The 22,725-nt window shown below is 42.6% G+C and overlaps 1 protein-coding gene across 7 annotated transcripts in view; it reads left to right on the forward strand.

The window, feature by feature from the left end:
- CHD5 (chromodomain helicase DNA binding protein 5) overlaps positions 1–22,725 on the forward strand; it is a 241,244-nt gene that overhangs the window by 26,756 nt on the left and 191,763 nt on the right. For all 7 annotated transcript variants that reach the window (XM_044282149.1, XM_044282152.1, XM_044282154.1 and 4 more), the window contains exon 2: positions 1,291–1,421. In XM_044282149.1, the coding sequence (XP_044138084.1) occupies positions 1,291–1,421 (131 nt within the window). The remainder of the gene's footprint in view (positions 1–1,290; positions 1,422–22,725) is intronic.

Raw genomic sequence — 22,725 nt, forward strand, 5'->3', positions numbered from 1 at the left:
TTTTCTGGTTTTCCTTGACATTTCAGATTGGGAAAATAAAAAGTTGTGATGCTGGCCACATCAACCTTATTCTTGTCATGATTTTTCTTGTGAAGGTTAGAAACGCAGTGCAATAATTTGGTTGCTGTGGGCAACTGTTCCACTTTTTGTTGGGCCTAACCTTCATAATTTTCAATAAGACTTTTTAAGGAAATAATTGACTTCTGAATGCTAAAGGATGTAGACCTTCAACTCATTTGTGTTTACTTAGTTTTTTGTTTTTTTGTAATGCTTTTACCTTTTATTTGGAAAAAACAGCCATCAAAAGTCTTTCATATTCAAGTTCTAAACGCGGAAGCTTTAAAGGGGTTGTGCTAGAATTTTTGTTGTTCTTTGTATGTTTCTAACTAAGCAAATGTAAGGGATTTTCAATTCACTTACTTAATCTCCAGTGGCCCGGTTCTACTAGTTAGCTGAGGTCACATAACCTGTGATGTCAGCTTAGTTCCCTGCTCCGATGAGGTTCCCTGCACAAGCCTGAAGGAGCATGTCTGCCTCTGTGGACAGAACCTCACTTTGGGCTGTGCTGTTTGGAGCGACAAGACATGCCCCTGCATTGCCAATCTGCTGGCTGAGCTGTTTGCCCTTTGTCTCCCCTCCCACTGGATTCAGCAAAGTTTAACCCCTTCAACCATCAGCAGCACAGACTCAGGGTTGGGGGCTCTGCCTCAGATGTCGAGCAGGACAGGATCTTCCCTCCCTCCTCACCCTGCAAACACAGAGCTGACAAAGACTGGAGGAGTCCTCTCCTCTGTTCTCTTCTGCTGGCTGTGAGGAAGTGTCTGCAGAGCATTACACAAGAACGCGTAGGGGGAAGATCCTGTGTGTATCAGCAATGACATTGTACTATACTTGTAGTCCCACACATACAACATGAGTATCCCAGCAGTCAGACCGCAGACAGGGCAGCACTTTTATTCTCTCCCTTTGCAGAGCAGGGAAAGGGGAACGGCAGTCTTTGACACCCACAAATATTGTGAATAAAACCTCAGATTGTTGTTACACGCCCCCACAGTTCTGCAACTGCATGTCAACAAAGGGGCCAGAACAGAACTAGGGAAATGAGGAAATATTATTTATTTTTTTTGCCTAAAACTTGTTTAGCTTATGTATATATTGCTGACCATCAGATTTACAGTGCTGTATTTATTTTTGTAATAACTCCAGACAACCCCTTTTAATGCCTGTGAAATGTCTTCCTGCTTAAAAGATTAAAATTATAATAAAACTTGGTGCCTTCTCTCTGTTTAGAGGATGAAGATCTGGGTATGGAGGCCATAGATGACTTCTTTCCTGAAGAACAGGTCACCATTCAAAAAAGAAAAAAGTCCAAAAAGTCTAAGGAAAATAAAGTGACCAAGACAAAAAGAAGGAAAAAAGAGGTAAGAAGTTTTATGACGAGATGTTTGTGAAAGATCTATGTATCTATTCTTCTATCCATACTTATTTATACATTTATGTATTCTGTATTTCATCAATATCTATTTATTATATATCTGTCTGTCTGTCTATCTCACCCTCTCCTATCAACCCATTTTTCTCATTATATTTCTGTCATACATTTTCATATCCATTTCTTATTAAGGACTGATTACCTTTTTGGAGCTAAAATACTCCCAGTTAGAGCGTAATATTGTCTCATCTCTGCATTCTGTTGCATGTTAGAGCTTTATTAGGCGAGCCTGTGAAATAAGACTGCTGAGACCTATCGTTTCGCATGGGTGCGTTTGTAAATGAAGGGAGCTATTTATTAAAATGTGTTATATGGCAGCAAATAAATGTAAATGTGTTGCTGTTTCCAAGGACACAAAACCATAAGCACAAGTCATGGTTTATCTTTTATAATTCTGTCTAACTGTGCGCCGATCTACTCATCTGTAAATTTACTAGTAAAAATTAAATGTAATTCAGAATAGGAGACTGTAGATAGGAGCAATGCATTGTAGACGTACAGCCTGACACCTGCTGTTCATGAAATATTTTATTTTTTATTTTTTTAATTATTTCAATGTAGAGAATGGAGCTGATTTAAAAACAAAACAATTTGCCCTAAGGCCTCTCTCACGCGAGCGAGTTTTCTGTCCAGCTGCGATGGCTGCAGCAAACGCATAACATCCGGACTGATTCCTGACCCATTCATATCAATGGGACTGTACACAGGATTGTTCATTTCTGCCTTCAGGAAAATTCGCTGAATGTTCTATATTGTGCAGCTCTGGTTCCCCAAGTGAATGGGGCTTTAGTGAAAAATTGATGCAATCCAGATGCAATGCGTGTTTCAGTTTTGTTCCGTGTGAGTGCAATCAGTTTTTGATGCGTTTTTCACACGCGTAAAAAAAAAAACTTGAGAATTGCTACATCTTATAGCAACCATCAGTGAAAAACACGTTTTATCCTGATTGTGTCCGGATGCAATGCATTTTTCACTGAAGCCCCATTCACTTCTATGGAGCCAGAGCTGCGTGAAAAACGCAGAACATAGAACATGCTGCAATTTTTTCTGAACACAGAAATAGGGCTGCAGCTATCGACTATTTTTGTAATCGAGTAGTCTATTGATTAATCCAACGATTAATCGAGTACTCTAATAACAAAAAATAATAAAAAAAACTTTTTTCTTTATAAAAACTAATCAGCCCCTCAGTGCCACCAGCTGCCCCCTCAGTGCCACCAGCTCCCCCCCCTCAGTGCCACCAGCTGCCCCCCCTCAGTGCCACCAGCTCCCCCCCTCAGTGCCACCAGCTGCCCCCTCAGTGCCATCAGCTGCCCCCCAGTGCTTCCCCCTCAGTGCCATCAGCTGCCCCCTCAGTGCCACCAGCTCTTCCCCCCCCCAGTGCCATCAGCTGCCCCCCTTGATTACCACCAGCTATCTTATATTTAGAATTGGCGAAGGATCCACCAAAGTTATGAAGAGGCAGGCGCCTCTTCAAAACTTCGGTAGAACCACCCGCCAGCTTAGGGGTTTATTAAGAATGGTGTCTAAAACATCGGTCTTAATAAATGTGCCCCAGAGTGCTCAGAAAAATGCACCTCCTGTCATATGTTTCAGATGTATATAGCACCCTTAGGCCTCATGCACACTAACGTATTTTCTTTCCGTGTCCGTTCCGTTCTTTTTGCGGATCGTATACGGAACCATTCATTTCAATGGGTCCACACAAAAAACTGAAGTTACTCCGTGTGTATTCCGTTTCTGTATGTCCGTATTTCCGTTCCGCGCAAAAATAGAACATGTCCTATTATTGTCCACATTACGGACAAGGATAATACTGTTCTATTAGGGGCCAGCTGTTTCGTTCCGCAAAATACGGAATGCACACGTATGTCATCCGTATTTTTTGCGGATCCGTTTTTGCGGACTGCAAAATACACACAGTGGTGTGCATGAGGCCTTAGTCATAGCAAGATGGTGTGAACACGGGTGGTGCTTATATCTAATGCTGGGACAGATCCCACTGGCCTCAGACACAACAGACCCAGCAACTTACATAGGAAAAACTAAAGTGGAAACCAAAATAAACAGAGAAAATTAACACACTAAACCAGGTCAAAATCAATAGTGTAATATAAAATCTTGCTTGTAATTTAGTGCATTAGGTACACAAGTATCCAGTTTGAATATCCATCTAGCTTCAGTATTCAACTCTTTCACTGTTGGAGGTTTTTTAGTTTTTGCATTTTCATTTTTCTTCCCTATTTTCCGTGAGCCAATACTTTTTTATATTTTCCGGTTACATAGCTGTATGAGGGCCTATTTTTTGCGGGACAAGTTGTACTTTCTAATGCCACCATTAATTATGGCATAAAATGTATTGGGAAGCGGTAAATAAATGGGGTGGAAATGTAAAAGAATTGCTATTCCTCCACGTTTCACTTTTTTTTTACCACGGCGTTCCGTTTGTGGCAAAACTGACCAATTCCCCTCATTCTCTGGGTCAGTATGATTACAATGTAGGTTTTTTATGTCTAAATAGTGTAAGAATAAATTTAAACTTTGATTTATTTATTTTTTATATCACCATATTCTGACCCCCTATAACTTTTTATACTTATGTCTACTGAGCTGTTTAGTGGCTTATTTTTTGCTGGACAAGCCGTTGTTTTTATTGATGCCATTTTGGAGTGTCCGTGACTTTCTGATCAAATTTTTTGGGGGTAAGAGAAGCAATGAAAAAATGGCAAATCGCCATTTTGACCTTTTTTTCTGTTACTCCATTCGCCGTATTGGAAGTTTTTCAGTCGCGGTGATACTCATGATGTTTATTTATTGTTATTTAGGTATTTATTTTTTTATTATACGGAAAGAGGGGTGATTTGAACTTTTATATATATATATATATATATATATATATATATATATATATATATATATATTATTTTTTTTATATATTTTTAACATTTTAATTTTTTTTGTGGTGATTTTGAGGCTCATATATGAGCCTATAAATTATGTTTTTTTATTTTAAATTTTCTTCTATCAAGGATTTTTAAAATGCGATTTAAACTGGATATTGCTCATTTCTTATCCTTGCCTGCCATCTGGTGGCCAAAATAATAATTGCATCATGAACACTTTCAGCCTTGTCAGTGAGGCTGAAAGTGTTCAGCGCAACTACCGATGCCCCAATTGTCCACACGGGGCATCGGTAGGAAGCCCGGTAGCTCGAGCTTCCGGGTTTTTGCGCATTTAAAAGCCGTGATCTCACTTGATCACGGCATCTAAAGAATTTAATTACCGCGATCAGCATTATTGCTGGTCACGGTAATTAGCCGCAGGTCTCTGCTATTTGAAACAGCACAGATCTGCCGTGCGAGTGGGCGCCATGTTTACACGTAGATGTACGGCGCTGGTAGCGAAAGGGTTAATAGTCTACGGCAGGGGTCAGCACTCCAGGTGTGGTGAAACTATGACTCCCAGCCTGCACACTTGCTTGGCTGTTCTCAGAACTCCCTTAGAAGTGAATAGAGCATGCTGGGAGTTGTAGTTTCACAACAGCTGGAGTGCCGGGGGTTGCTGACCCCTGGTCTACGGTGTGCATTGCCACCTCTGACTGGCAGAGTCACTTTTTTAATGCCTTGCGTCTCCAAGTGTGAACTGGTACCTACCTTCATGCACATGGAGAATATGATGAGAAACAGCACATACATTTTGCCCTATAAGATGCACAAAGTGTGGGGGGGGGGGGGGGAATGTCAGTGTGACTTATGGGGTGAATTGTGAATTTATCAATGGCATTATGAAGAAATACTTCCCGGTATTAAACAATGATCCTTGCTTCTCAGAAATCCTCAAAGGTGGCGTTCAACGTATCCCTAAAACCCCAAATCTTTAGCACAGATCCCCCAGTCTGTGGACGCGGCTGGTTGTCCAGCCAACTTGGTGACAGTATAATGCTTCCTTTTAAATGTGATACACATGTTGTAGTGGAAAAAACATCCAAGGATTTTTTCTTCAGCCAACGATACCAAGTATAAAATCAAACTGTGCATAAACTGTAATAGTACTAATGTAATATAGCTTATTAAATGTAAAACTACAGTACGTGGGCTGTACAGTGCGACCCCTCAAAATCAGAATCTGCAACACTTATCAGATGGCACCAACTTGGAAAATAAGAACAAGAAACCATTAAACCATATATCTGCTGTTTCTCATCATATTCTCCATGTGCATGAAGGTAACAGTTCACACTTGGAGGTACGAGGCATCGGAAAAGTGACTGCCAGTCAGAGGTCGCGATGCACACTGCAGAGTATTAAATACTGAAGCTGGATGGATATTCAAATTGGGCACTTGTGTACCTAATGGACTCAACCACAAGCAAGATTTTATATTACACTATTGATTTTGACCTGGTTTGGTGTTTTTCTTTCTGTTTATTTTGGTTTCCACTTTAGTTTTTCCTATGTATTGTGCTGTGTCTGTTGTGTCTGAGGCCAGTGGGATCATTCCCTGTGAGCTGCTGCCACACATGTATGACACAACTCCATCCCAGCATTAGATATAAGTAGCTCCCGTGTTCACACCACCTTGCCACGACTAAGGGTATTATATACATCCAAAATTCATCACAGGAGGTGCATTTTTCTGTGCCCTATTGGGGTCATTTATCAAACTGGTGTAAATTAGAACTGGCTGAGTTGCCCATAGCAACCAATCAGATTCCACCTTTCATTTTCTAAAGGAGCTGTGAAAGATTAAAGGTGGAATCTGATTGGTTGCTATGGGCAACTCAGCCAGTTCTACTTTACACCTGTTTGATAAATGACCCCATATGTGTTTGGCATACCTGGATTTTATGCCTATTCTTCAATAAAGGATTCCATTGTTTTATCTGGAGATTGAATGAACTTTTTTCGCCAGTTTGTGTTGGAGTGCCAAGGACCTCCCCGGACCTCTGCATTGGAGCTTGCCGTGATTATTTCTTTACTATAATACTGCCTCCTATGTACAAGAATATAACTACTATAATACTGCCTCCTATGTAAATGAATATCCTATGTACTGCTCCTATGTACAAGGATATAACTGCTATAATACTCCCCCTATGTACAAGAATGTAGCTGCTATAATACTGCCTCCTTTGTACTAGAATATAACTACTATAATACTGCTCCTATGTACTAGAATATAACTACTATAATACTGCCCATATGTACAAGAATATAACTACTATAATACTGCCTCCTATGTACTAGAATATAACTACTATAATACTGCCCATATGTACAAGAATGTAACTACTATAATACTGCTTCCTGTGTACAAGAATATAACTACTATAACAGGGCTCCAGATGGCGACCAAAATGGTCGCCAATGCGACTTAGAACTGCTAAATGGCGACAAGACTTTGTAGTCTTGTCGCCATTTGCGCCTAGACCCTCCGCTCGCTGCTCTGCCTCTAAGAAAAAAAAAGGCTTTCATCCAGCAGACAGACACACGCTGCAGACTTCTGCTGGGTGAAGCTCCGCCCCTCAGATTACCCGGCATAGAGGGTGGGCGTGGCTTGTGCTCCCGCTTCCAGCAGTCTGGCAAGTTTTGGAGTTGAGTCTGTGCTGTGACGCTGAGCTGCTGGAGACATTTCAACTAGGGCCGCACAGTCCACGGCTGATAACACGAGGCGAGTCACCCGTATGCAGATTTATTAGTGTGTTTTATAGGACTGGGTCCTTATGGGGTCACAAGGAGTAGGCAGAGATCCGTAAGAACAAGTATAAACACCGGCTGTGCTGCTTTAAAGAGGACCTTTCACTACTCTACAAACGAAAAACTAACTATACCTGTGGGCAGAGCGGCGCCCAGGGGTCCCCCTGCACTTACTAGTAAGTCTGGGCGCCGCTCCGTTCGCCCGGTATAGGCTCCGGTGCCTGCGCTCCCTCTGACTGTTTTCTTGTAGGAGGCGTGTCCCTTGCTGCACTGCTGGCCAATCGCAGCGCACAGCTCATAGCCAGGCTATGAGCTGTGCGCTGTGATTGGCCAGCAGTGCAGCAAGGGACACGCCTCCTACAAGAAAACAGTCAGAGAAGCGCAGACACCGGAGCCTATACCGGGCGAACGGAGCGGCGCCCAGACTTACTAGTAAGTGCAGGGGGACCCCTGGGCGCCGCTCTGCCCACAGGTATAGTTAGTTTTTCGTTTGTAGAGTAGTGAAAGGTCCTCTTTAACACTCGCTGTCCTGGTTTGCATAGCACTGCCGGGGTCGCATAGCATTATATTGATTTATGATGCTATGTAACCCTTAGAGGTCTGGATTGTACTGGATAACACTGACCTATTGCGGTCAGTCTTATCCAATACATTCCTGAACTGTAAGGGTTACATAGCATCATAAATCAATATAATGCTATGCGACCCCGGCAGTACAGAGCTCCTGCAGACAGACTCCGGTGTGAAACCAGCGCAATCCTATCAATGCACAGACTAGTAACCATTTCTGATCATAAATCATATAATCTATTCCCCTTATTTCACAAGACCAGTATTCATTTCCACATAGGGAATAGCAATCGGATGTCAACCTTCCCATCAGTCCGTGTTACTGCTGGCAGAATGATAAAACGGTGGGACTCCCCGGCCTAGGGGTTCGCTCAGCAGTCCCAAGGCACACAGATTGACAAGGAGAGATTCCCGCCTATACTGCGCACGTTCTAGAAAAGGACGGCGATGTCCGTGCACGGCTCCTTACTGACACGGGGGTGATGGGCAGAGAGCCCTTAACTGCTCCTTTCTGTGCCAAAGACGTGGTAGAGTTAAAAAGAGGGAAAATGGCACTGAAGCAGCCTATAAGGTGTTAAGCACAGGCTAGTTCAGCTGCCAGAGGAGGTCCCCTAGCTTTCCTACATCTCTGCTTGCTGGCAGTGAATGGAAACCTTTAAGGTTGACATTCACAGACTGAATGTTCATGTCCAGCCACAGTTACACAGTGAGCAGCACTAGAATATGGGCAATCTTTCCTCAAGAAACAACAGCAAACAAGAGGTTTTCATTCGCTGACCGGCAAGCAGAAGGGTTGAGAATAAAGAGTAAAGCTCGTGAAGTATTATATTTTTATCTGTTATATTTTTTCTTAATGTAAAAAAAAAAAAAGCTGCCCTCCCCCCACCGTAATGCTGGTCCCGTCAACACGTGATGCCCGGTGATGTGGTCACTGGTTGCAATGGCGACTCTCAAGTGATTGTCTTTTAAGGAGTGCAGTGGGGATAGTTTATTTGAACCCATTCTGTGTCACATATAGAATAATACTGGTTTGAAACCCCTTAAAGAAAAATATAAAAATTACTCCTTAAAGGGTTTGGATACACTAATTTCTGGACCTCTGATACTGGCAGGACCTTTGTTGGTGATCATACTTGCCTGATGCCCAGTGCTGGGTCCCGGCTCGTTTGCTCCCCAGCCTTTGTTGCTTGTCTTTAGTCCCTTCATGAAAACCTACTATTTGACGGCGTTACAGCCAATGACTGACCGCTGCTTCCCGTGCATTATGTTAAATGGTCATGTGATGCAAGGGGAGCAGATCTCCACCATGGCCAGAGATTGTCTTGATGCCACTGCAGCCAAACATTTTCATGGAGAAACCCAAGACAAGCAGCGGAGGCCGGGAAGCGAATGCGCCAGGACCCAGCACCTAGGGATTACCAACACAAATCTGGCTAGTCTGACAGGTCATGGAAATGAGTGTACAACTCCTTAAACTGCATGGGCTGTAGCTTAGAAAACCCCATGCTCCTAAGCATCCCAGCTATATTATATGTATTTTAAATTTGGCGACTAAAAATTTCATTTGGCTCCTAAATTTTTCAGGTTAGGAGCCAATGGCTCCTTGATATTTTTTTTTGTCTGGAGCACTGTATAATACTGCTTCCTATGTGCAAGAATATAACTACTATAATACTGTCCATATGTACAAAAATATAACTACTATAATACTGCCTCCTGTGTACAAGAACATAACTGCTATAATACTGCCTCCTATGTACAAGAATATAACTGCTATAATACTGCCTCCTATGTACAAGAATATAACTACTATAATACTGTCCATATGTACAAGAATATAACTACTATAATACTGCCTCCTATGTACAAGAATATAACTACTATAATAATGCTCCCTATGTACAAGAATATAACTACTATAATACTGCTCTTATGTACAAGAATATAACTACTATAATAATGCTCCCTATGTACAAGAATATAACTACTATAATAATGCTCCCTATGTACTAGAATATAACTACTATAATACTGCCTCCTATGTACAAGAATATAATTACTATGATTCTACTTCCTATGTACAAGAGTATAACTATGTGCAAACTATATAATTAGTATTACTACTCCTACAAGAACTCTACAAAGAGCCCCTAATAATAATGAGAAATACTTGCATTAATTATCAAGCAAAAATCTTTATTATTGGTAAAAAATATATATAAGACATGGTGAAGTTTTTAAGCCTCCTGACGAAGCCGCAGGGTTGGCGAAACGCGCGGCAGCAGCACACTGAGAACCTCGGTCAAATTGTCCACTATGGGTAAATACTTTTGTGCCATTTGTAGTCACATGTAGTTATGTCGTGCAGCTCATACATACCTTGAGGTACGGACTTTCCTTCTGACTTTTGTGTTACTAAGGACCGCACCTCCTTTTGGGGCTATCTGACCCCTATACATTGTATGTTTGTAGCACATGTCCGGGATTGTTAATTAAACTAGTGCACTAATCTATACTATGTGCCACCTGGGCTGTGTGCACAACTATTACCCGTGGATACTATATTATTATCTTTGTTGACTTATGCCCTGAGTTTCTCTAGTGTGATCTCCACTATCAGGGGTTGGGGGTGAGGCTGTCTTGTAGCCACCTCCTCCCTTATGTATTCACCATGTCTTATATATAATTTTTACCAATAATAAAGATTTTCGCTTGATAATTAATGTGAGTATTTCTCATTATTATTATTAGGGGCTATTTGTAGAGTTGTTGTAGGAGTAGGAGTAGTATTATATATATCTAGGCCCCCATATGATTTTCTATAGGTATATCTGAGGTATGTGTCGGTTCTAATATAATTAGTATTATTCTGCCTGTTATTCTGGAACCATTGCGTGCTTTTACTGTGTAGTCAAGTCGTGCAGAAACATACATTTACGGCCCTTTCTTACTGGTACTTTTCATTCTTTATATTCTCATACTGCCACATGTGGGATCTGGAATCTGTTGGATGTCAGACAATGTACCTAGTTTGGTATTCATTTTTTCAGTTGGGTCGGTTGTATTCCTGAACCATTGAATGCCAAATGAACAGAACCTTGTTGTACTCCGAGATCACAGTTTCACAGCATACTTTACACCTGTCAAACTTCACGGGCAGACTTCTTAAGACTTTGTGTAAAACTGTTTCTGTCTTAGAAATGGCTATGCCATAGTAGACTGGAGCCAGTTCAGCCGGGCTACTAGTTAAATGCGCCCCTTTCCACCCCTATCAAAATACAGTGGACATTCCAGTAATTCCTATTCAGTGATGTCACCACTCCTATCTTGTTGATGTCACAGGTTCCAACCCAAGGACCCTGGCCAGTCTCTAACTAGAATGAGCTTCTCTCCAGCTCCTGCCTCCCACAGAAGCATAGAAGGAATGAGAATTTCCTTTGTCAGTGATATATAGAGTGAACACATCTCCCCTTGATCGTCCGGAGTGGCACTCTGTCATCAGATAAGGAATTGATAACGTAAAATGGATTTTTAATTGCAATTATCGACATGACAAATGTTTCATTTCCAAATTTCTGTTAAATTAGGAAATTAAAGATTGTAATGACTGAGCCCAGCCAGAAGAACATCAGCATTGTGTAGTGTGACAGATTTTTGAGGAATGTTCTGCTCGTTCTTTTCTTCTTCCACTGATTTTCAGGCAGTCGCAGCATTTAGGAGTGTAATGATGCTCATTAGTAAACAGTGATTAACATATGACATAGTGCATACAGTATCACATGGGGGTCTTATTTGTATCTGAACAATTAGATTTCTTTCATTGTGGAGTCTATGGCATGTGCAATGGCGTTTGATGCCACCTTTTAGAGCTATGAATGTCTGTTTTCAATCACCAGTTGGGCTTTGATGTGTCTTTTACTGAGGAGAAGCTTGTATTGGCCATAAAGCCCTGATTGGTGGAGTGTTGCAGTGACGGTTGACCTTTTGGTAGTTTCTCCCATCTGCGCCCCTGATTACGTAATGTGGTTGGGCGGCCAGTTCCAGGAAGAGTCATCATTGTTCCAAACTTCTATTGGGAACTTTTAGTGCAGCAGAAATGTTTTTGGACCTTTCTCCAGACCTGTGCCTCCACATAATACTGTCTCTGAGCTCTACAGGCAATTCTCATGGCTTAGATTTTGCTCTGATACGAATTGTCAGTTGTGAGACCTTATGTAGACAATTGTAGGGGGTGTCCTTCCAAATCGTGTCCAGTCAACTGAATTTACCCCTGGTGGACTCCAATCAAGATGTAGAAACATCTCAAAAATGATCAAGAGAAATGGGAGGCCCCATAGCTAAATTTCAAATCATAGCAAAGAGTCTGAATACTTATGTCCATGTGACATTTTTGTTTTTCTCTTTTTTTAATAGATTTGCAAAACGTTCTACAATTCAGTTTTTACTTTCTCGTTATGGGGTACTGAATGCAAAAATGGGGGAAAACTTGATATATTTTTTTTTATTTGAGCAAAGAGACACAAAATAATCACATTTGTTCCTATTTTGTGTCATGTGTCTATTCCTGTACAATTATACAATGAGAGTAGTTACTTGTCCTGTGTACATCCAATATATGCAAGACATGATGCTTCCAGTAAAGAATTCATTGACTGCAATGCAGTATCTCATTTACAATTTCTCCCTTGTGGCACAACACAGCATTCCCAGAACACAGTATGTGAAAGCCTTCCTCCACTTACCGTTAAATCAAGATGAAGAGTTTGTGGGAAGGTGCAGGGAGCGGACAGTTCAGGGCAAGGATTCAGCATATCCTTCATTTCTTTCTGGTTATACGCTTTGTCACCAAATCCAATCTGTGGCAACTTCTAACCAAACCCCTGATAGAGGCCACCCCAAAATAGGAGAAGGAGCAGAATCATGGCGAGGTGGGCAGGAGTCAAAGGGTATTGGCATAACTTTCATAGAGATCATAAAAAACAGTGTGTAGGTGTTAAAGGGGTTGTCTCAATTGGGGCATATAGCTAGGATATCCCCTGATTTTCTGATAGGTGCGGGTCGCACCGCTGGGACCGCATCTATATCGAGAACTGCCAAAGTGGTGTTTGGAGGACTCCGGTCCGGCCACCACCAAGCGCTCTCCCCATAGAAGTGAATGGGGGTGCACAACGCAAGGCCGACCACCGCTCCTATTCACTTCTATGGGCCTGATAGAAATAGCCGCGCCAGCTCGGTTATTTTCGACGGCCCCATAGAAATGAACAAAGGGCGGCTGCACATGCGCAGTGCACACTCCACCAATTTGGGGTCGGGACCTGCACCTATCAGACAATGGGGGCATATCCTAGCGATATGCCCCCATTGTCTCAGATAAGACAACCCCTTTAAATCACCATTGTCTCCATCCTCCCATCCTCCCCTGCATTACTCTATGATCAGAGATGCTGACCTTTGTCAGCTTCTGGTCATGGCAGGGCAGCACTACCCACTAAATGCCAGGTAGGATTAAACCCATTCACCCCCCACACGCACACAAACACCCTTCCACTGCACATACTGTATTCCCCTTAACCTGAGGTGGTCTGCGATAATTAATGACAACCCTCTGTATATGAGAGGAAGTGACCCTAGAGGAATTGAAAAGGAAGCCTGCAGAGGCTCTGTGTTGTCCCAGCCAGGAGGTCTGGGGGGCCACGCGGCTGTGTGAAAGCCTGCGTTTTTTTGGGGGGGGGGGGGGCAGCGACGCCTGAGGAAAGAGGGTCGCACGGTCAGAGTTGGGAGAACTCTTGGACCATATCCCCCCAAGGTACAGACAGGAGGCTGCTGGACCATATGGCTGAGTAAAGCCGGATCTGACCCATGTGTGAACTGCATCTTGGTGAGTTAGGAAGACTTATGTATTAGGTAGAGCCCAGACAGGCAGGTTTTTCTTTTGTATTGGTATTTTGTAGTGCTGGAACCTCATATCACCCAGTAACGTTAACTGGGTGATCGTCTGTACTGCTGAAGAGACAAAATAAAGCACCCTGTGGACTTTGAACCCTGCTGTCTGAGGGAAGTCTGTCATTGCCAAATCCCTGTGAGAGAGCCATCCCTTACTATATATATATAATTATCTCTCTATATACACTACGTGCAGAATTATTAGGCAAATGAGTATTTTGACCACATCATCCTCTTTATGCATGTTGTCTTACTCCAAGCTGTATAGGCTCGAAAGCCTACTACCAATTAAGCATATTAGGTGATGTGCATCTCTGTAATGAGAAGGGGTGTGGTCTAATGACATCAACACCCTAAATCAGGTGTGCATAATTATTAGGCAACTTCCTTTCCTTTGGCAAAATGGGTTAAAAGAAGGACTTGACAGGCTCAGAAAAGTCAAAAATAGTGAGATATCTTGCAGAGGGATGCAGCACTCTTAAAATTGCAAAGCTTCTGAAGCGTGATCATCGAACAATCAAGCGTTTCATTCAAAATGGTCAACAGGGTCGCAAGAAGCGTGTGGAAAAACCAAGGCGCAAAATAACTGCCCATGAACTGAGAAAAGTCAAGCGTGCAGCTGCCAAGATGCCACTTGCCACCAGTTTGGCCATATTTCAGAGCTGCAACATCACTGGAGTGCCCAAAAGCACAAGGTGTGCAATACTCAGAGACATGGCCAAGGTAAGAAAGGCTGAAAGACGACCACCACTGAACAAGACACACAAGCTGAAACGTCAAGACTGGGCCAAGAAATATCTCAAGACTGATTTTTCTAAGGTTTTATGGACTGATGAAATGAGAGTGAGTCTTGATGGGCCAGATGGCTGGATTGGTAAAGGGCAGAGAGCTCCAGTCCGACTCAGACGCCAGCAAGGTGGAGGTGGAGTACTGGTTTGGGCTGGTATCATCAAAGATGAGCTTGTGGGGCCTTTTTGGGTTGAGGATGGAGTCAAGCTCAACTCCCAGTCCTACTGCCAGTTTCTGGAAGACACCTTCTTCAAGCAGTGGTACAGGAAGAAGTCTGCAAGGTAAGAAAAACATGATTTTCATGCAGGACAATGCTCCATCACACGCGTCCAAGTACTCCACAACGTGGCTGGCAAGAAAGGGTATAAAAGAAGAAAATCTAATGACATGGCCTCCTTGTTCACCTGATCTGAACCCCATTGAGAACCTGTGGTCCATCATCAAATGTGAGATTTACAAGGAGGGAAAACAGTACACCTCTCTGAACAGTGTCTGGGAGGCTGTGGTTGCTGCTGCACGCAATGTTGATGGTGAACAGATCAAAACACTGACAGAATCCATGGATGGCAGGCTTTTGAGTGTCCTTGCAAAGAAAGGTGGCTATATTGGTCACTGATTTGTTTTGGTTTTGTTTTTGAATGTCAGAAATGTATATTTGTGAATGTTGAGATGTTATATTGGTTTCACTGGTAAAAATAAATAATTGAAATGGGTATATATTAGTTTTTTGTTAAGTTGCCTAATAATTATGTACAGTAATAGTCACCTGCACACACAGATATCCCCCTAAAATAGCTAAAACTAAAAACAAACTAAAAACTACTTCCAAAAATATTCAGCTTTGATATTAATGAGTTTTTTGGGTTCATTGAGAACATGGTTGTTGTTCAATAATAAAATTAATCCTCAAAAATACAACTTGCCTAATAATTCTGCACTCCCTGTATATATATATACATATACACTGTATATCCTTTTTTTTTATCTGACTCTGCAGGATACGAAAACATGGGGTGCAGTGGTTTTTCATCCTTTTTTTTCCCAATGTAAACGTTAAATGGATGGCAAAAACATGATGTGAACCCACCATTATACCTCCACCCTAATACTAGACCACTTGGGATAAAAATGTTCTAATAGACTATATTATATTTAAAGGGATTGTCCAGAATTTTCAGTTTGGCTAAATCAGCGCTGTACATAAAGAATATGTAAAGAGGCATCTCCCAAGAAGGAGAACCATCTCGTCAGTGCCACCTATTGGAAGGGGCTCAATTTGAGTTCCATGGAGCATTGCTAATAAGTCTCCATACAGGACTGGTCTCTTCAAGGAGATTCAGTCCCCTGCCTAAGCTGCTTCCAAGGCATTGCACTGAGCCAGCCAGAATCCTACTCCATACTGATGAGGGACCAGCACCCTTGAACATGGATATCTTGAATGGCTACTAGGGATGAGCGAATCGACTTCGGATGAAACATCCAAAGTTGATTTGCATAAAACTTGGTTCTAATACTGTACGGAGCAGGAGCTCTGTACAGAATTAGAATATATTGGCTCCAATGAGCCGAAGTTAGTTATTGCTTTGCGAAGTCTCGCGAGACTTCGCATAATAACTTCAGAAATTGATTTCTACTGTAAAAAAACATTTCCCAAACTCTGGTTCGGTTCCAAGGTAAGTCTCCATACCTGGGAGTACTTCCAAGAAGTCTCCATACAGGACTGGTCTTCTCAAGAAGATTCAGCACCCTGCCTAAAGTACATAAAGAAAAACCCACTCCTCTGCCCCCTGACGCTCCTTTCCAGCACCGTTGGTCCAGTTCAGCTCCCTTCAGTCCCCAGTTTATAAACTTCTGGAAAGGCTCATGTTCTCTGCTGCAGCCATTCACTGGCCTTACTGGTGACATGGCCACAAGCGAGGGTATCTGTTTTTCTAAGGGTATCTGCCACCAGTTTGCCCTCAGGTAGGACAGTATAAAACTTGAGACAATTTCCCTTTTAATGTACTGTAATTATACAACATGAGGTTTAGCAGAGTCGAAGCTGTTTAGATCAGCCTACAGAACCTTCTCCCATAAGTCCCTTGTCGTGACTTGATGAGTCTAAAGCTGATCCTTCCACCTGTCATGTATTTTTAGCTTGTTCCTTCCCTAGGATCCAGACAATGAGAGATTTAGGGTTGGAATGCAGGGAGCTGAGCCGGGGGAAGCAGTGTTTGTCTGGCAGGGGAATCCCACCGTCTATCCAAGCTTAATGTAACATGACAGTGCTGCTAAGAGTACATTTACACCTGTGGTAGAGAGTATATTGCTGGCACAGCAGTGAGAAGCACTCCGAATACAAGGACAGGGACTGGAAGCTGTGGGTTGTGCCAACATTAAAGGGGTTTTTCAAGTGTTTTCTACTGATGACCTATCCTCAGGATAGGACATCAGTATCTGATCGGTGGGGGTCCGACACCCAGGAGCACCGTCGATCAGCTGTTTGAGAAGCCAACATCGCCGTTGCCTTCTCTGTAATCACTAAGCACAGCAGCGTATTAGCGTTCGCGGTACCGCGTTCACTTCAATGGGGCTGAGCTGTGTCTAGGCCATGTGGCTGATGAAAGTGACGTCACTGCCCTAGGGAAAGCTAAGAGAAGTCTGTGGCGCCACTGCGAGCGCCACTGCTTTCTCAGACAGCTGATCGGCGGGGATCCTGGGTGTCGGACCCCCATCAATCAGGTACTGCTGACCTATCCAAAGGACACGTCCTCTATTCATGTGCTATCATATAGATGTTATATACTGCTCAGCTGCCTTTATTTATATGGTTGTATATCGTTATATGGTGTAATTCTCTATATAGTGGCATATTGAATACTGGGAGGCGCAACCAGTTGAAACTTTTTGGGTTGTTTTTTTATTGCTGTTTTTTGAAGTTACTATTGCTGAAGAATGGTTCCTGAAATTGTCTAATTCTTATAATGGAAAAAAGGACATATTAAACGGGTATTACCATCTGGGGCATTTACGGTATATTGATAGGATATGCCTTAAATGTCTGATAGATATGGTTCCCTCCTCTGGAACCTGCTCCTATCTCGGGGCCCCGAAGTAAATAGAGAACAAGCCGCACGTGTGTGGCCACCCTCTATAAACCGCTCTGGGAATTCGAAAATAGCCAAGTACTGGTTTGGCTATTGTCAGAAGTCCCATAGCGGTGAATGGAGAGGAAGCCATGTATGCTCAATGTGCTCTCTTTATGGCAGGGACCCGTAACTGAGATAGGATCAGGTCCTAGAGGTGGGATCCACATCAATAAGACATTTATGGCATATCCTTTTGATGTGCCAAAAATGTCCAAAATGTGACTACCCTTTAACCCGTTCAGGGCCCCCTTTAAACATGTACGGTGGAAGTCCGGTTCTTTAAAAATGGTGTCTCTCTCGTGAGCGCAACGAGTGCTGTAGCCGTTATGTTTCTGCTCTTTTTTTTTTTTTTAACAGCAATCAATGCTAATGTCTACGACTGGCAATAACACCAATCACAGACGTTTAAAACTTCAAATGCTGTGGTAATTTGGGACCACGGCATCTGTGGAAGCTTTCCCTGTGTTGCCCTCTCTGGCCTTCAACAGCTTCCCCGTGCGTAAATCAAGGAAGCTGTTGCTTCTGTATAAAAGCCATGGTCTTTCTGAATATGTTCAGGCAAGGCTCCATAAGAACATAGCGAATCTGTAATAAAACATTTGAATTGTAATCTACTGCAGTTTATTGAAGAAGATTGTTATTAGGCCTCATGCACACGACAGTTGTTTTTTTGTGTCTGCAAAAAAAAACAAACGGAGGATCAGTTTTTTTTCACAGATCCCTTGTAATAAATGCCTATCCTTGTCCGCAAATGTGAAAAAAGTAGGACATGCACAATTTTTTTTGCTGAAGGGAAACGCGGACAACGAACGCGGAACACAAACGGATGAACTATCAGCATTTTTCTGCTGACCCATTATAGTAAATGGATCCCCATCCCATCCGCCAAAAAAACGGAACGGAGGCCGAGAAAAACAACTGTCGTGTGCATGAGGCCTTAGTGTATTGGATTGCTTAGGGCAGTGTTTCCCAACCAGTGTGCCTCCAGCTGTTGCAAAACTACAACTCCCAGCATGCACGCACAGCCAAAGGCTGTCCAGGCATGCTGGGAGTTGTAGTTTTGCAACAGCTGGAGGCACACTGGTTGGGAAACACTGGCTTAGGGTGACTTAAAAAAACGGTTTTAAAAAATACAAAAAAAATACAAAAATTCAAATCACCCCACTTTCCTCATAAAAAATAAACAAATGAAAAAATAAAACATCATAGGCATCTCCAAGTTCCAAAATACCCACACTATTTAAATATAAATGTATTTATCTTGTACGGTAGATGACGAAATGGAAATAAAAAAAATCTAAATGGCCGATTTGCTATTTTTTTTCCGTGGTTCCCCTCCCCAAAAATTTAATAAAAAGTAATGCACACTCCAATATCAATAAAAAAAAACTACAGATTGCCCCACAAAAAATTAGCCCCCACACAACTCCATAGACTGAAATATAAAAAAGTTATAAAGGTCAGAATAGTTTTTTTTTTCAGTAAACACTAGAAAAACTATACAACTGTGGTATTACTGTAATCGTACCGATCCAGGGATAGAAGGGACAGAACATGTCCGTTTTACCGCGTAGGGAATGCCATTAAAACACCTATAAAACTGTGGCAGAATTGTGTTGTTGTTTTTTCCCAGTTCTACCCCATTTGGAATTTTTTACAGCTTCTCACCACATTTTATGAAATATTAAATGGAGGTCATTAGAAAGTACAAATTGTAACAAAAAACAAGCCATACGGCTATTTGAACAGAAAAATGAAAAAAGTTATGGCTCCAGGAAGGCAGAGAGTAAAAAAACGAAAATTCAAAAAAAATCGCAGGGTGCTGATGGGGTTAAAGGGACACTGTCACCTGGATTTCACTTACTGAGCTAATAACATCACCACATCAGTCTCCACAATTTACATTAAAATATACTAGTATTACTGCCCTGTGTCTTATTTTGTCTATAAAACACTTTTTATAATATTTTTTTTTAATTAATTTTTATTAATATGCAAAGTACCTCAATAAGGAGCCAAGTGGACATCCCTCTGGCAGTTGGAGCCCATCTGCGCCCATTACTTCGGAGCCCAGCACCTCCCCACTGCTAATTTATTTACTCCTCTTTGCCAATGTAATGTTTATGCAGCGCCCGAAATCCTGCGCATGCGCCCTGGATACACGTCAGCACCCGCGCAGTGTCCTGGCATCGGCCTCACAGAAGTCATTGCGCATGCACTAGCTTCGCTGCTCCTGCTCCTCCGTCCTCCGCCCGCCTGGCAAGTCGCGCCGCTCCGCTCTTTCTTTTCGGGTCGTGCAAAGCTGGCGCATATGCAATGACTTCTGTGAGGCCGATGCCAGGACACAGCGCGGGCACTGACACATGCACGGGATTACGGGCGCTGCATAAGCATTACGTCGGTGCTGAGCAGTGAATAAATTAGCAGTGGGGCAGTACTGGGCTCCGAAGTAATTGGTGCGGCTGGGCTCCAACTGCCAGAAGGACGTCCCCTTGGGCTCCTTATTGAGGTACTTTGCATATTAATAAAAACGATTTTATAGACAAAATAAAAGACACAGGGCAGTAATACTAGTATATTTTAAAGTAAATAATGTTGGTGATGTTATTAGCTCAGTAAGTGAAATCCAGGTGACAGTGTCCCTTTAAAGGGAACCTGTCACCAGGATTTTGGGTATAGAGCTGAGGACATGGGTTGCTAGATGGCCGCTAGCACAGCCGCAATATCCAGTCCCCATAGCTCTGTGTGCTTTTATTGTGTAAAGAAAACTATTTGATACATATGCAAATGAACCTGAGATGAGTCCTGTATGTGAGATGAGTCAGGGACAGGACTCATCTCAGGTTAATTTGCATATGTATCAAATCAGTTTTTTTACACAATAAAAGCACACAGAGCTATGGGGACTGGATATTGAGGATGTGCTAGCAGCCATCTAGCAACCCGTGTCCTCAGCTCTATACACAAAATCCCGGTGACAGGTTCCCTTTAAGGAAGATTTTATTTTTCTAGTTTTGGCTGCCTCCATGTCAGGAATGGGGTTAGAAAGTCTTGCATGGGGCACATTTTTAGGGAATTTAGAATGGATAGCTGCTGGTGACCCATAGAGGATTGTGTCCCCCGTAAAGGTTAAAAGTCAATCCTTTTGCCCAGATATTCCGCCACAATGGGGGCGCACACTTCTCCAGGTCTCTTCTGTTCATTACTGTTACATGTAGATGAGGCCCTCTGCTGTTGATCTATGGGCACCCTCATCCTTCTTGGAGTTGAGAATTCACCTTCTCTTCCATTTGTAATTATTTCTGGAGACTTATCTTCGAATAATTCTCTGTAATAAGGTTTCTAGTGAGGAATTCATTCAATGAAAGATAAGTTGAAGTCTAATTATTCCCTTGTCTGAATTCTCCCCTGGAAAGATTTTCTTTTGTAAATATTATTTTCTGTTTCAGATGCTTTGTCGTATTTTTTTTTGTGAATGGTATCTTCTGTTCAACCGTGAAACATGTCTTCATCTTCTCTGACCTACAAGATAATTACCAAGCAGAAGTAATTCCGAAGTGGTGCTATTGTATCAGGTGCCTTACAACAAAAAATGCGCAAGTTAAAGGCTCTATTCACACTGCCTTGACAAAGTGCATTTGCAGGGGTGTAATTAGAAAAGGTTGGGCCCCATTGCAAATTTTTAATGGCCCATCTCCTAAGCCCCCCAACCCATAGCTAGTCAAGACCGCCCACATCCACCATACGCCCCCTACCCGCTCAATTATGTGAAAAATATGAACGTAAAATGCCTTCTAGCGCTGGACAGGAGGAGGAGGAGTCAAGAGTTTACTTCACATTATGCTGACCAGGCCCTTTATACCCCCTTAGTGCCTCACATAGTAATTATTTCCGGTTAGTGCCACCTTCACACAGTAGTGATGCCCCTTTAGTGTCCCTTTACAGTAGAATGTCCCCTTAGTGCTCCCTCACAGTAGTGATGCCCTCTTAGTGCCCCTTCACAGTACTGATGCCCCTTTGGTGCTCCCTCACAGTAGTGATGCCCTCTTAGTGCCCCTTCACAGTACTGATGCCCCTTTAGTGCCCCCTCACAGTAGTGATGCCCTCTTAATGCTCCCACACAGTAGAATGCACATTTATTACCCCCACGCAGTAGTTATGCCTTCTTAGTAACCCCATACAGTAGTGATACGTCTCGCGAGATGACGCGTAGATGCGTGAAGGAGGAATAACCCGGCCGCCCGCAGGACGCATCCCTGTGTTAGGCAGTCGGGAGGTGGTTAAACAATTCTGGACTGCCCATATGATGATGTCATGTGTTTGGAAGCTTCTCTTAGGTTTGTTGGCAACATCTGAGTTAATTAGAGACACACCTGTGGATGTATTTAAATGCACACCTGAAACACACTGCTTTGTGTAGTATCATGGGAAAGTCTAGAGAAATCAGCCAAGATATCAGGAAGAGAATTGTGGACTTGCACAAGTCTGGTTTAACCTTGGGTACAATTTCAAGATACCCGAAGATGCCTCGTTCATCTGCACAAGCAATTATACGTAAGTACAAACAAGATGGGAATGTCCAGCCATCATACCGCTCAGGAAGGTGACGGGTTCTGTGTCCCAGAGATGAACGTGCTTTGGTCCGACATGTGCATCAACCCAAGAACAAAAGCAAAAGACCTTGTGAAGATGATGGCAGAAGCTGGTAAGTTTGTGTCAATATCCACAGTGAAACGAGTACTGGTCAACATGGGCTGAAAGGCCACTCTGCCAGGAAAAAGCCATTACTCCAAAAGAAACATAAAAAAGCCAGATTAATGTTTGAAAATGCACACAGGAACAAAGCCCTACATTTTTGGAGACATGTCCTGTGGTCTGACCAAACAAAAATGTAACTTGGCCATAATGACCATCGTTACGTTTGGAGGAAAATGGTAGAAGCTCTGATCTCAATCCTATTGAAAATTTATGGCCAAAGCTGAAAAGACAGGTGCGATCAAGGCGACCAACAAACATGGCTCAGTTACACCAGTTCTGTCAGGAGGAATGGGCCCAAATTCCGGCCAACTATTGTGAGAAGCTTGTGGAAGGATATCCAAAATGTTTG

Source organism: Bufo gargarizans, chromosome 2 (genome assembly GCF_014858855.1).
Source record: "Bufo gargarizans isolate SCDJY-AF-19 chromosome 2, ASM1485885v1, whole genome shotgun sequence".
Classification (NCBI taxonomy): domain Eukaryota; kingdom Metazoa; phylum Chordata; class Amphibia; order Anura; family Bufonidae; genus Bufo; species Bufo gargarizans.